The 15,450-nt window shown below is 41.3% G+C and overlaps 1 protein-coding gene across 1 annotated transcript in view; it reads left to right on the top strand.

Moving 5' to 3' along the window:
- LOC140489069 (F-box only protein 47-like) overlaps nt 1-15,450 on the top strand; it is a 102,979-nt gene that overhangs the window by 8,442 nt on the left and 79,087 nt on the right. Inside the window, exons 3-6 of the mRNA XM_072588307.1 lie at nt 5,978-6,154; nt 7,405-7,548; nt 8,609-8,751; nt 11,020-11,179. Coding sequence (XP_072444408.1) covers nt 5,978-6,154; nt 7,405-7,548; nt 8,609-8,751; nt 11,020-11,179 — 624 coding nt within the window. The remainder of the gene's footprint in view (nt 1-5,977; nt 6,155-7,404; nt 7,549-8,608; nt 8,752-11,019; nt 11,180-15,450) is intronic.

Below are 15,450 nucleotides of genomic sequence, written 5' to 3'. Positions count from 1 at the left end.
CCTAGCTCTCATATCTTTCCAGGATTTGCGTTTAGAATAAAAGGAGCTACAGCATCCAGCAGCTCACACATCATCTGTTCACTGACCTTTCGTCAAATGTAGGAGAACATGCACTTCTGATAGCTGTTTTTCAAAGTCTTGAATAAGACAAAGGCACTGCTACAAAGATGGCTTTGGGATGAACATTTCACATGTATCTCAGGCTCACACATCATATAATACTTTATTGATTTGCATCAACTATAGCTCTTTGACAACATTGAATTGCTATTCAATCAGACCCCTTTAACTCCTAATTTTAACAAAAAATGTCTTATTATTATATTGTGTATGAACCATCACAAACCGAGTATTGACATTTCTTTATGTATCTATTAATACTTATACCCATGCTAATATCTCTTCATACTACTGTCTTACTGCAGGAGAGGAACATGCACAGCTCGTGCAAATGTGATGGGGGCATGGATGCAGATGGGGTGTGGGGTGGAATATCTGACATAAGGTTCCCCAGTAAGCAGGCTACTAAGGTGTCAGGAGAGCAAGGGAAACATACTTGTGCTGAAGGGGAGATTGCGTATCTACTGCTATCAATTGAGAGAGCCCCCAAGTAGCTATTCCCAGCGGCACTTGAAGCAGCAACATCTTTAAACCTTGCGACACTAACAAGCTTATGTTTCTACATGCAGCTTCTGGATCTTAGTCCTAAACCAGAATAGGAGCATCTCACATCACATCTCTAAGGTGGAACACTTACAAGCCTCAGAACTGCAACATTGAGGCCTTCTACCCTACCTCATCCTACGCAGAGACATTGACTTCTTTGGGTATTCTAGAGTAGACAAGGATAAGACTTTGTTGAATACAGCACTGATATGGGCCCTCAGGATGAGGAGGAAGAAACAGTCAAGGTTTTTGACACTTGGATGAGAACTGGAAAACAGACTCTGTCTGAGCACAGTACAGATGATGAGCCTGTAGACTCAGCCATTAATCATCTGGTGGAAATGCATGGACAAGAAAGCGAACTTCTGTCAGAAAAGCCAGAAATCATGCACAGATGAGCAAAGGGCAAGTGAATCTGCCCAAGCTCTATCTGATGTTGTGATTCTGCCATGCGTTTGTTAAATATGCATGGGCACCTTCGTTCCATTGCTCAAACCATAGATTCCCTTACTTACCCTTTGAAGGTACCAGTATATAAAAGACACTGAGAACATTCTCCTCGGGAGGTGGTGGATATCATCCCTCACCTTACCTACCTCACCACATCTGTTAGTTCTCTCTCCACCATCTCTGCTCCAAAGAAAACACCCCAAGTTTATCTAGCCTTCACTTCATAGCTGAAATTCCAAGCAACATTCTGGTGAATCTCCTTTGCACCCCTTCCAGTGCTGTTGCATGCTTCCTATACTGAGATGATCAGAACTGTACACAGTGCTCCAACTGTGGCCTAATAAAGTTTGTACAGCTCTAATATGCTGTTTTATTCTATGTCATGACTAATGCAGGCAAGTATCCCATATGTCCTCTTAACTACTCTATGAACCTATCCTACCATCTTCAGCTATCTGTGGATAAGCATCCCAAGATGCCTGTGAGCCTTCTAGTGTTTTACCATTCTTTGAGTACTCCCTTCTCTTGTTCCTTCTTCCAAAGTTCATCAGCTCACATTTATCAGGGTTAAATTCCATCTGTCACTGATGTGACCAATCCATTTATATCCTCCTGTAATCATCTTCCTCAATGTCGACCACCCTGCCAATCTTTGTGTCATTGACAAACTTATTTATCATCCCACTCAAATATCATCAACTAAAAGGAACCCATACTGATTCCTGTGGTTCACTGCTACACGTTGGGCTACAGTCATACAAACAGCCTTCCACCATTATCCTCTGTCTCCTGTCATTAAGCCAATTTTGGATTCAACTTCCCAAGTTACCCTGGATCCCATGAACATTTACTTCTTTGTCAGTCTCCCATGTGTGACCATGAAATCCATATATAAACTAGATCAACGCTCTACTCTTGTCCAAACACTTTGTTACCTCCTCGACAAATATTACTAGTTTTGTACAGTATGACCTAGTCATGTGGAACAATTGAACCTGCTGATAATGCAACTGCTTAACGGATAGTCATAGTTTGCTTTTTCCAGTTGCCACGTTCAAGCAGGTAAGTATGTAATGGGACCTCCAGCAGCAGATGAGGACAATGATGGAGGGAGCTGAGCAGTTCTCTGGAATCTCCACCAGTGGGTGGCAGTTTGAAGGTGTGGGGGGGTTTGGGGGGGTCGGGGGTGGCAACTGGAACAGTCAAACTGATTCTTGCCAGAAAGGAAAATGTGTCTTTGGTGGAGAGGACAGATATAAAGGGAGCTCAGACAAACAAAGGAATTTGTCACCCCAATGTAACCCACGCAGTCATGCTCTGTTCATAGTTTAAATAGTTAATTGTTTATCCTTAATTTCCTTTCCTGTTTGTAATGACTTGTTGCCAGTAGAATAAAGAATCCTTTCTTCATGAATTTTGGGCAATCCATATTCAAATCTCATGTTACATTGAGTCTGCATGATCACAAACTGGAAACTACTACAGCTGGGCAACAGTTGTGCAAGTTGAAGGTTTCTGGCGTTCATAGGCCCAAGAGATTATTGTTAGGTCAGTTTTAATTAGTGCCATGTAACACAACTTCAGGATCACATGTCTTTATCAATAAGCAGTCAGTGTAACCGGAAAAGGTTATATTAATGCAACCTTGTGAGAGATCTCAATAAGAATAATACTTAACTGCTACTTAAGTAGCTTATTGGAACTCTCTCAACTATTAGAGAGTTAAATCACAGCAGCGCCAGAGAGACAAGCTTCTAGATCCTCTGATTTGGCAAAGGTGAGAATGTCAACCATCTAACTGATGTTTCCTGTAAAGGGGGCCCTTGATTTACAAACATCTGCTTTACAAGTGCTTTTTACTTATGAACGCTATCTCATAAAGAGGTGTAATTTTAAAGATCATATTACGAACAGCTCTTTTATATTGACTTGCATTGTGTGCCAACTTGTGGACAAATCAACTTGTGAACAGACTCCAGAATGGGACCCATTCGCACTGGGAGACTGTCTATAATTGGAAGCATCGTAGGTGGATTTTTGAGGCTGTCCTGGATTGGTAGTGAGAAACTGGAGCAGGGAAATATGGATAGGTCTGGACATGGTGCCCTGAACGGTAATTTTTGTATACAAGGGGCAATTGACTGCATGCAATAGATGCTTAGAGCTGCATGGCATCATTCAGCCAATATCCCGAAAAGGAAAGGATTTTAACTTCTCTATGTCCAGCTTATTTTCAATCAAAAGCAGCAATTCTTGCAGGTGTATACCAAGTATTCAGGGAATTGTCATTAGGCTTACTATCTGCATATCACTCAGTTTCTGTGAATTTTTGCTTCTCATCATCAGTTCCCTAAGGGCTAGTGGTGGTTATAAGGGGTATCCCAGAAGACATGGCTGATGACCTGAGGAAGGGCTTATGCCTGAAACGTCAATTCTTCTGATCCGCACAGGCTGCCTGACTGGCATTGCTTTTCCAGCACCACACTCTCGACTCTGATGACCCTTGTGCAAGTTCCTCATTCTAGTTCTGAGCAGTGTTACAACAATGTCTATAAATCCACAAAGGTTATCAGTGAACAGATAATTTTGTCTTCTAAAGGTGCATGTTCCTTGTCAGGTCCACACAGCTGAGGAGCACTCAAGTACTCATTGGACAGGGGTGTCCAGAATAGTAATTGTTTACTGTGTGTTGCACAACCTAGTTTAATGATGGGGTGAGAACTTAGAAGAGGAGGCGATGGATGGGCCACCATTCTCTTCAGATGAGGGAGTCTGATGCAGGTGAGGAGAGAGCCCAAGCTGATGCTGAGGAAGATCAGGCAATAGTGAGATGAGGCAGACAGGCCCAACTGAACCTGACAGTGCTTAGATTTAAGATCAAATGCAACTTGCAATGAATATGTAGACATTAAGAACTGCCTTCAAGGGAATACTTGGTTTATAACTTTAAAACATTGAATTTCTTTGGTGTAAGTTTTAAGTTAATTTGTTCTCTTTTTGCCCACATCCTTCTGCTCAGTTTTCACGTCAATATGGTGTTATACAGGACTGTAATGGGATGGCACTTAGATGGTTCAACCCTTCATTTGCAAGAGGTATTCATCTACCACAACAATGATGTGCCAACTGTGTCCCAAAACTTAACTATCTTGCTTTCCTGAGATTATTTTCCTCTCAGATTATAGTAGTGAATGAGTGACTTAGTGCTCTTTGTACTGTAGTATATAGAGTGCATGTGAGCATCTAGCATGACTACTACTCCTTAAGGTCGTATGGAGGGAAAATTTTTGTAGGCTGAAGTCTTAACAGATTGGAAAAGATCGCAGGATTGTTGTACAAAGTATGTGTCATGCCATGGATACTTTTGTGGAATAGTCAGGCAAAAGAGGGCCAGGGACCTTGATCTCCCTCCAGGTGCCTGGCAGGGAGGTGCCACTGTGACAAGATGGAGAAATGACAGCCAGACATCCAAGATTTGTCATCTCAGCACACTCCAGAGGTGCTGACTGCACCACATCCCCTCTGCCAGTAACCCAAACACCTCTGTCAGGTGAGGCCATTCAAGTTATACTTGCACGGGAGACCTGCAGCGAGCTGGAGTCCTGTAGACTTTGGATCACCAGAGGAACACCTGCCAGAGTTATCTGAGGCAAGATGGCAAACCAGTCAGCAGCATTGGCTGCTGGGTTGGCACCAATATGTAGTGCTTTGAAACAAAAATGAAAGAAGATGAAATCACTTTGTGTGCATTGGTTTTCAACCTTCTGTTAATCTTAATATATAGTTTTCACCTTCCTGTATTCCCCTAGCTGTACCACCATAACTTTTCCCTTTGCATCCTAGTTAGTTCTTTACATTCCTCTGGGTCCTTCCACAAACCCACATTTGAAATTCAATTCAATCCAGTTCCTTTCCACCTAGACCACCTTTTGTGTTGAGTACTGTTTTCAGTAAGGCCCTCTTTTCATTTTAAGCCACCAAGTTTTCTAGTGTTAGTCAGATTGGCTGACTTGGAGAAAGTGAGGACTGCCGATGCTGGAGATCAGAATCGAAGAGTGTGATGCTGGAAAAGCACAGCTGGTCTGACAACATCCGAGGAGCAGGAAAATCAATGTTTCGAGCATACTCTCTTCATTCTGATGAAGAACTTATGCTCGAAACATCAACGCTCCTGGTTCTTGGATTTTGCCTGACCAGCTGTGCTTTTACAGCACCACACTCTTCGAGATTAGCGCCCCCCCCCAAACAAGTCAGCCAATGTCCCATTCAACTTTCACCCTTTACACTTACATACACCTAAGTGCTTGTAGGAGGATTAATTTTACCCCATCAGATATATGCCTCATAAGTATATTTGGGTTTGTGAACAGATCTTTTTCCCATTTTTCATGAACAAGTTGCACCCATGAAGGTAATTCCAGTGAGTTTGGCTGTCATTAGTATTATTGCATTTGAATGAATGCAGAAGGAGTCCCTGACTATAAAGGTCAGCAGTAGCAAACAGTCTGAAGAGTTCTGAGAACTTAATACCAAAAATTAACCCACTATTGAGAAACTGAATTTGTTCTTCCAGCCCACCTGATATTCTAAAAGCTTCAGGTGAGCCCAAAAGATTCAATCTCTAGTTGTATCAGTTATATATAGAGAATTTGCAGGTATCCATGTGTCAATGTTTAATATCTTGTTCCTTTTTTTTATCCACACCCCACCTTCAACAAATCCACATAGTGCTTTTCATTTAGAAGGACAGGATTACAGTGCGTAAATATTTATACAGGTGATCTAAATTACACAAATAATGCAATATGGTCTTGGGATTTGTAGAATTTGTACAACAGTTTTTGTGTTGTGCTTGTAACAGGTGCGACTAGAAAGCTAGAGCTACAGATCCGTTTGTATTACCGGCGAGTTCTCTTGGATCATTGGGAGCACCAATGCGACATAGCTTTCTGGCTGACTCGTATCCTTAAACCATGGCCGATGGTGAACCAAGCAAGATTGCTGTACTTACTCTATGGTCCCATGTCCCTCAGTGATGGTAAGGACTAGTATAGAGCGGTTAGGTAATTTAGTGCTGTATACTATTTTTTACAATTAGTTTTCTCACTGATTTTGGAAATGGCTAACTCTGGCTGAAGCATAGTGTCATTGTGCAGACAGCCTTCTAATATATCACTCAAATTATCATTATTCACATATGGACCTTGTCAATAAGTGTATCAATAATGATGGGTGTTTCAGGATGTTGATTTTATAGCTTGTTGTGTGGGATACCACAAGACGAGTATAATCCCTTTCATTATCTCAATAAGAATCAGCACTTTTGTGCTTAAACTAATGGTTTGGCCCCAGCTGCAGTATGAAAATGTGAAGACTGCAGATGATCAGTTGAGAGTTGGTGCTGGAAAAGCACAGCAGGTTAAGCAGCATCCGAGGAGCAAGAGAATCGATGTTTTGGGCATAAGCCCTTCATTCCTGATGAAGTGCTTATGCCCAAAACATCGTTTCTCCTGCTCCTTGGATGCTGCCTGACCTGCTGTGCTCCCCAGCTGCAGTGGCCCAGTTCTGAAACCACACTTTGGGATGGATATGAAGCATTTGGAGAAGGTGCAGCAGAGGTTTGCTAAAACAGTTCAAGTGATTAGAGATTACTGTTACGTAGTGAAATTGGAGGAGTTAGGATTGCTGCCCTTGGGGTGGGAAGGGCTAACAGGATATTTGAGAGAGGTATATAAAATTGTGAGGGGTTTATGTAGTGTAAATTAAAGTATTTGGAAAAGAACTAGAAATAACTGGGGAGAAAAAACCTTTTTATTTTGAGCAGAGTGGTATGAATTTGGAATACACTGGAACAGATTCAGTAATAGCATTCAAAAGCGAATTAGATAAACGAGAGAAGATTATTAGAGATATGAGAAAAGGGCAAAGGAGTGGATTAACTGGAATGTTTTTCAAAAGAGCTGACACGACCTTCAGGGGCCATTCTACTGTGCTGTACTATTCTATAATTTTATGTTATAATTCTATAATAAAAGTGAATATTCAGCTTGAATAGTGTTACGCACTGTTCATGATGTTGTAGTCAGCATTTATTTTTCTATAAGGCCATATTAGGAACAGGAGTAGGCCGTTTGGCCTTTGGGCCTGCTCCACTTTTCAATAGGATCATGGTTGATATGACTTTTCTTATATTCACATTCCTGCATTTGAGAAGTCTTGTGGCATCCACAACTTTAAGTGTCCTTTTTCAGTGCAAGATGTTGTTGTTTGTCTTTGTTCCTTTTTCAGGTCAGATCCACTGGCATCATATGACCCAGTTACCTGCTAGTGAGGACAGTATAAAAGGTCTTGCAGCAGCAGTTAGATTGCTGCATGAAAATGCCAAAGAATGGACAGCTGATGACATTTTCACTTTGTTAGAAGAGTTAGCAGGTAACTGACTTTTCCCAAAAGCCTGAAAACTGTAAGAGAATGGAAAGACTGAGATGTAATGAATCCCATGTTTTGAAGTCCTGGGAAGCTTGAATAAAACTAACAGATGCTATGATGACGCTCAGTTTCATTTGACAAAAAGGCTTATTGTAGGATATTTAATAATACCAGCCTTAGAAAAAAATAGAATAAATTAATTCAGAACAACAATGACCAATGTAATTAGTAAAATAGAGAGAGGTAAGAAATGCTGTGGTGGAGAGTTAAGAGTTACTGAGGCGAAAACAAATGGAATGACGTGAACTAAAGAAACTGAGCTTAAAGGCATCCTGGAGATAAAGTTTATGGTTGACATTTCTATAATCCCAGCAGCACAGGAACCATAATATCCTGTAGAGAATCTGATCATCCATGTCTGTAATTCTTAACCTAATCTTCAGTCCTTGTTGGTAACTGGCAGCTATTTTTTTCAAATGTATCAACCAATGAAGCATGGAATGTTGTTGATGGAAGCCTAGGCAGTGTATCCTTTGCTGTGTAAAATCCCTAGTTTTACTTGATACTTCAACTTTGCATGGTGTATTCTGAAAATTAGAATGATTATCTATGTGCTGTCCTGATTTAAAACATAAATACATTACATGTACATGTAATGAGTAGGTTACAGGCGTTTTCATTTTGTGCCCTGTGTTAGTTGATTTTGTTTTAATTAGTAAGAGAATGTTATTTACAGCTGACCTTGACAGGCGTTGACTGAGAAGGACAAAAAAAAAGCCCAGATTTCAGACTGAGATTTCTGAAAACACTGGATGAGTATACCTCAGGCAAAGGCAGAATGGAGCTTTGATATGAAGCCCCTAGAGTTGAATAGTGTTCTCAAATTCACTGTCCAGACTCATGTATGAGAAATAATAACTTGGGCAAGATGCTGAGCTTCTGCTGGTGCACAGAAAAATACAATCCCAACAAGAGTTCATGCCGTGAGGAAAAGAGGCCTATAAAGAGGATACATTTGGAATAATTTAAAAGAGAATAGTGATATAGTGTGCATCTATTCCAGGATTTCCTCAAGAATGGCTTCTGGAGAACTGTGCTCGTCTTCTGATTTGTTGTGGGAATAATATGTGCTTTACATTCCTGGCTAATAAAGCTGTAAATGGGAGACTCAATGAACTTGCCACACTTATTGTGTTCCTGTCTTTGGTGAGTAGAATAAAAATAACTGAATTAGCTTGTATTAGAGATGAGAGAAAATATTTGTTACATTTAGGCAACCTCATGCAATTGGGAGTCATGTGTTTAACTAAGCTGATATTTTTCAATTTGTGTGTCTTAATAAAGTGCTTCAGTAAGAGGATTAAGACCTTTTGGTGAGGGGGAATGGAGTTAGTTATTAAGAGAGATTGTGAAAATTAAAAAAAGTGAGTGAAAAGTTAATTTTAGAGCTCCACTCCAAATTGTGACATGTATGTGTATTAGAAGTTTTTAAAAAAATCATAAATTATGAAGTGAATTATTTTCTTTCACAACCAAACTTGAGTTTGGATATAACAAGAAATAATGGGACAAAATTCATCTTTCAGTGCTGATTGTGTATCCTCAATATGGAATGACTTTGAAGAATTCCTATTAAGGGTTCAGCACAAAATGTCCTCAAATAAATATACATTGTGTTTAAATTCATAGTTGTACTCGCAGAGACTGTAAAGTCAGCTGACTGAGAATGGGAATTGAAATGCTAACTTTTGCTTCAGGTAGTATTCTTCTATGAATGGGTTTGTAATATATTGTTGGGGCAGAGGGAAGGCAGCTTTACTTCGCACCTGATCTCGGATTTGCTCCTAACTCTGAAGAAGGGTCACATTTTTAAAAATGTCAATCCCTTCTTATTAGACTGCTGTTCGTAGACAAAATGTGAACAGTTAAGGAATACTGTCAAGGTTTGGAGGGTAACGCGTCAGGATGAGGGCAGTTTTGCCAAAACATCATTTTTGACACCCATAGTAGGTATGGCGGGCTTTCAGACAGGGATGTTGGACTCTGGGTTTAAACTGTGGGCAGCTAGGGGGATGTCTTGCCTGGGTGATTTATTCGAAGGGGACATAGTAATGTCTTTGGACCAGTTGGCTCAGAAATATGAATTGCTCACTAGGGACCTCTTTTGTTTCTTTTAAATTAGAAACTTCATACAAAAAGACACCACACTTATAACTGTTGTTAGAGGCTCGACGTGGATAAGAGGTTGTTGAGTGCTGAGGATACATTAATTGTTAGCAACACATAACATCTATTGGGAGAGGGTCCTTCGGATGAGACTGAACGGCTCAGTAAGGTTTGGGAGAGGGAGTTGGATGTTGATATATCCTCTGAAATATAGGAGGATATCTGGGAAATGCTAGAAGGGTCTTGATTTGCGACAGGACCCACGCCTTGCAATTGAAGATTCTCCACAGAGTCCACCTGGCCCCAGACCGCCTCGCTAAATTTAAAGCGGGAGCTTCTACAATGTGTCCTAAATGTAAAGTGAGCATGGGCATGCTTACTTGTTGTCTTTAGTCCTGCCACAGACTGTGGGCATTCTGGAGGTTGTGGTCGGCGAAATAGAGAAGGTCTTGGGGACAGAGGTGGAAATGGACCAAGTATCTCCTCTTCCTTTTGATCTTGCTAATTCACTTTCATTAGATACACACAAAAAACAGGCTTTTCAGTATCTTCACTTTTTGTGCCCGAAAGGACATTCTATTAGGGTTGATGTCAGGAAAAACCCCTGGGGCTGGCTGACTGGCATAAGCTAGTAATGGAGCACATCCCCTTGGACTTTCTTATGAGTATGGTGCACCATAAAACTGAGAATTTCTATAAGACGTGGTGGCCCTCTTTGGACTACCTGGATACAGATTTGTTCACCATACTAAAAAGAGCCTTTATATAACCGTGGCAATTCTATGTAATAGATTTGGTATCCAGAGTGGAGGAACTATGAACAGTATGAATATGTATAAACTTATGCGTTCGATGATCGAGGGCTATTGCTTTGTTTTGCTGAGCTGTGTTATGGTTATTATCATTTGTATTATTGTTAAGATTTTCCTTTTTTAGGTTAGTTATTTATTTATGTAATTAGCTGGTTTGTTTTTTATTATGGGTTTGAATTGTTTGGTTTTGTATTTGTTGTAATATTCAAAAGAAAAAAAATTCTTTTTTTTAGAAAATCTAATAAAAAATGTTAATCCTGTCTTTCTCTTTCAGATGCTAAGTGGCCTAGAGTGCATTTCTGTTTTCAATTGTAAACATAGAACATTACAGTGCAGTACAGGCCCTTCGGCCCTCAATGTTGCACTGACCTGTGAAACCAATCTGAAGCCCATCTAACCTACAGAGATTTTACTTCTTATTTAATAATAATTTCTAGCATAGTCCTTGTGCTTGTTGTAGATACTAACACTTACAGTTCTTTAAATTTGGGTACAGGTATGTGAAAAAGATGGGTACTGCATGGACTGGACTGTGAAGATGGTTCACAGAATCTGCAAGGTGATACCCAGCAGTGAAAGCAGGTGGAATTTTCTGCAGGCTATTGAGAAGGTCTTTGCAAGGGTTACCATGGATATGATCGAATCTTTAATGTTTAGTGAGTACATTTGATACATGTCTTTTAATTAATTTGCAGGAATGAGTCCTTGCTTGGTACAGTTGATTGAGGGAGAGGGTGTCTTAGTTTCTGTTCTAATGCTCAGCCACTGTTTCTGAACAAAAGTACTGTTTTGCCAACATTGTCCATGAGAAAAACAATTCTTTGTAATACTTCTAAAACACTAAAAACACCCCAAGGAGCTTAACAGGAGCTTATCTGGCAAAAAAACAGGTAAGTTGCAATATCGTATGGAAGATATGCAACTCACCCAGCATCCTTCAACAGCATCTTCAAAACCTGTGACATTTACCAGCTAGAAGGCCAACTACAGAGGATTTGTTAGGAACATCGCCACATACAAGTTCTCTTCCAAGCCACTCATCATCCTGACATGCGACTTTCCTAATTGTTCCTTTACTGTCTCCAGATCAAAATCTTGGAACTCCTTTCCTCAGTGCACTGCAAGTATATCTACACCACAAGGACTGCAGCACTTCACAAAAGCAGTTCACCAAAACCTTCTCAAGGGCAATTACGGGTGCTGGGCAATAAATGTTGCTTAGCAAGTAACACCCACATCCCATTAATTTTTTTAAAAAAATCTTCTTGCCTGTTTCTTCTTGCTTGTGTTTTATTGGGTTGAATTTTAGCTAATATCTGTTTAATATCAATTTTGGGGAGTTCCAGGTCAGGCTACTTTCCGTGAGCTCTAGTACATTATCCCACACAATTCTCCGTTTGCTCCTCTGTATGGATGCACTTCACCTTTATGGTACCACTCTTAGGATATCTTGTGGTCACTAATGGCAGAAGTACTCATCATTGCTGGAATATTCCAGGATTTCTGCTACTGGCGCCAAATTTAAAGCCCAGCTGTGTGCCAGGTTAATTACTGCCAGCCAGGAATAGACCTTCACCGTGTGAGGGACATTAAAAAGAAAAACTTCTGAAGGCACATAAATAGTATAGATGACTCTTCATAACAAATAGAAGCTTGCATCTGTAAATGTATTTCCACTTTATATCATTACCTCTCTGATCAACTGTTTTGTAGCTGCAAGCTACAGGAATTCAGCTTCACAGGCTGTGATCCTTTGTACTATACCATGTTTGAACCCTGTCTAAGGAAGTGCCACTCTTTAGTTCATGACCAGCATTGTATAACATCTTGTCAGTCAAGACTGACTGTGGCCCACCTCTCCCCATAAAAACATGGAAAGTCAGTTCCAAATGATGAGGGACTAGGCTCCTGTCTAATCTTAGTGAAGCTTCTTATTGACTTACCACAAATTTACTGTCCGTTTACACAGGGCCTGCAGGCTTGATGTTGGCCTTCCCTCTAGAATGTAGTGAGAAGGGAGATGGACAGGTAGGACAGTTCTTGAGGGCGGTGCTGAGTTAGAGGGTTGGATCTGGGATAAAGTGGGGCCAGGGGAAATTAGGAAACTGGTGAAATCAACATTAATACTGTGTGGTTGGAGGGTCCCAACGTGGAAGATGAGATGTTCTTCCTGCAGGTGTTGGGTGGTTAGAGTTTGGCAGTGGAGGAGGCCAAGGACTTGTATATCCTTGGCGGAGTGGGAGGGGGAGTTGAAGTTTTCGGCCACAGAGCATTGGGGTTGATTGATGCTTGTGGAGGTCAGTCATCTCTTCAAAACAAAACCAGAAAATACTGGAGAAAGTCAACTGGTATGAAGAAATCATTCTGGACGCACAACATTAACTCTGTTTCTCTCTTCACTGATGATGCCATGCCAGCTGAGTTTCTCTAGCATTTTCCGTGTTTGTTTCAGATTACCAGCATCTGAAGTATTTTGCTTCAGTCTCTACAAGAGTTCCTTAGGGAAGTGGTCCCAGGTAAAACCATCTTCAGCTGCTTCACCAATTACCTTCCCTTCATCATAAGTTCAGATGTGAGGATGTTTGTTGATGATTCACGATGTTCAGAACCATTCATGACTTTTCAGATACTGAAACACTCCATCTTCAGTTGCAGCAAGACTTGGACAATATCCAGGTTTGTGCCGACAAGCGGCCTGTGATATTTGCACCCACACAGATGCAATGCAATGACCAGTTCCAACCATTGCCACTCATCAGTGTTACCATCACTGAATCCCTCACTATCATTTAGTGGGCGGCACGGTGGCACAGTGGTTAGCACTGCTGCCTCACAGCGCCAGAGATCCGGGTTCAATTCCCGACTCAGGTGACTAAATGTGTGGAGTTTGCACGTTCTCCCCGTGTCTGCGTGGGTTTCCTCCGGGTGCTCCGGTTTCCTCCCACAGTCCAAAGATGTGCAGGTCAGGTTAAATAGGCCATGCTAAATTGCCCGTAGTGTTAGGTAAGGGGTAAATGTAGGGGTATGGGTGGGTTGCGCTTCGGCGTGGCGGTGTGGACTTGTTGGGCCGAAGGGCCTGTTTCCACACTGTAAGTAATCTAATCTAATCTAATCTAATCTAATCAATATCCTGAGGATTACCATTGACCAAAACTGAACTGGAGTAGGCATAAGAGAGCAAGTCAGAGGTTAGGAATCCCACAGCAAACAACTTGTCCTGATTCCTAAAGCTTGTGTACCATGACAAAGCACAAGTCAGGAGTGTGATAGAATTCTCCCAGCTTGCCTTGATGAACGAAGTTCCAGCAACATTCAAGAAGCTTGACACCATCCAAGACAAAGCAGCCCAATTTGTGGCACCACATCCACAAACATTTACTTCTTCCACTGAAGTAGCAGCAGTGTGTACCATCTGCAAGATGCCCTGCAGAAATTCACTAAGGGTCTTTACATAGTAATTTTCAAACCCATGCCTATCCCCACTAACATCTAGAAGGACAACAGCACCAAGTAAATGAGAACACCATTGTTCCCTCTAAGCAAGTAGCTCAAAGGTTTCGCATTTGCTGATCAGTGTGTTGACACATTGACTTCCAGTTCTGGAAGCTGCACCTGTGTATGGATCTTGGAGGTCTGTGCAGTGGTCAAGAAAGTTACAATATAGAATGCCACCACTTGCAAGTTCCCTTTTCAGGTATTCAACATCCAGCCCTGGAAATATATCGCTATTGCTTCAGCATTACTGGATCAAAATCCTGGAACTCCCTCCCTAATGACATTGTAGGTGTACCAGCACCAAATGGATTGCAGCATTTCAAGAAGGCAGCTCCACCACCACCTTCTCAAGGACAATCAGGGATGAGCAATAAATGCTGGCCCAGCTCGCAACACCCGCATCCCATGAATGAGTTAATAAAAAAAAGTGTTCTCTAATTGCCTTTCTCCTGCCAATGGATAGTTACTCCCAAATCCTTCAAGATTCTGAGCACCTGTCTTAAATATTTAATCCTCTTTACCTTTTCTGCCCTCTGGGGAAGAATCCCAATTCTTTAGTCTTCCCACAGAATTGAAGTTGAAGTTCCTCCTTTCTGGTGTCATTGTAATGAAATTGTGCAGCTCCTTCAAAAACTTGACATTTTAGAAGGAATTGAAATCAACAATCCACTTTAAAGATTTAGAATTGTATTTTAGAGTTGAGAGTTTCTTATGATTGTGAATTAACAAAGTGAGCTTACAAGAACTTCAGGCTCATTGAGTGGTTGTGTGATGACAGGGACAAATTAGACTGTCTTTGGTGAATTGTGACACATTTTTATCTAACATTTTCTGTTCAAAACAGAAAAAATATAAACTGATTTTTTTGAAACCTGTAATGCTGTTGGGCCTTTAATTCAAATAGTGAATTTTAAATAATAGGAAAGGAGATACTTCTTCAATCAACCGCACCGCCCTGTGGCCGAATATTTCAACTCCCCCCTCACTCTGCCGAGGACATGCAGGTCCTGGGCCTCCTCCTCCGGCACTCCCTTACCACCCGATGCCTGGAAGAAGAACGCCTCATCTTCTGCCTTGGAACCCTTCAACCCCAGGGCATCAGTGTGGACTTCACCAGTTTCCTCATTTCCATAGTTCCAGAAGTCTGCTCTCTCATTCAGACAACTGCTGGTGGATTAACCTGAGGGGCACCAACCTCAGGTGTTTGGAGAGGTTGAGAAGGAGTGTACTTCATGGTAACCTCAGCTTCATGGTAACCTCAGGTGGAGCTGTCTTCTTGAAATGCTGCAATCCATTTGGTGCTGGTACACCTACAATGTCATTAGGGAGGGAGTTCCAGGATTTTGACCCAGTAATGCTGAAGCAATAGCGATATATTTCCAGGGCTGGATGTTGAATACCTGAAAAGGGAACTTGCAAGTGGTGGCATTCT

This window comes from Chiloscyllium punctatum, chromosome 18, assembly GCF_047496795.1.
Source record: "Chiloscyllium punctatum isolate Juve2018m chromosome 18, sChiPun1.3, whole genome shotgun sequence".
Classification (NCBI taxonomy): domain Eukaryota; kingdom Metazoa; phylum Chordata; class Chondrichthyes; order Orectolobiformes; family Hemiscylliidae; genus Chiloscyllium; species Chiloscyllium punctatum.
Note: the sequence above shows the minus strand (reverse complement) of the source record. Positions and strands in the feature narration are given on the sequence as shown.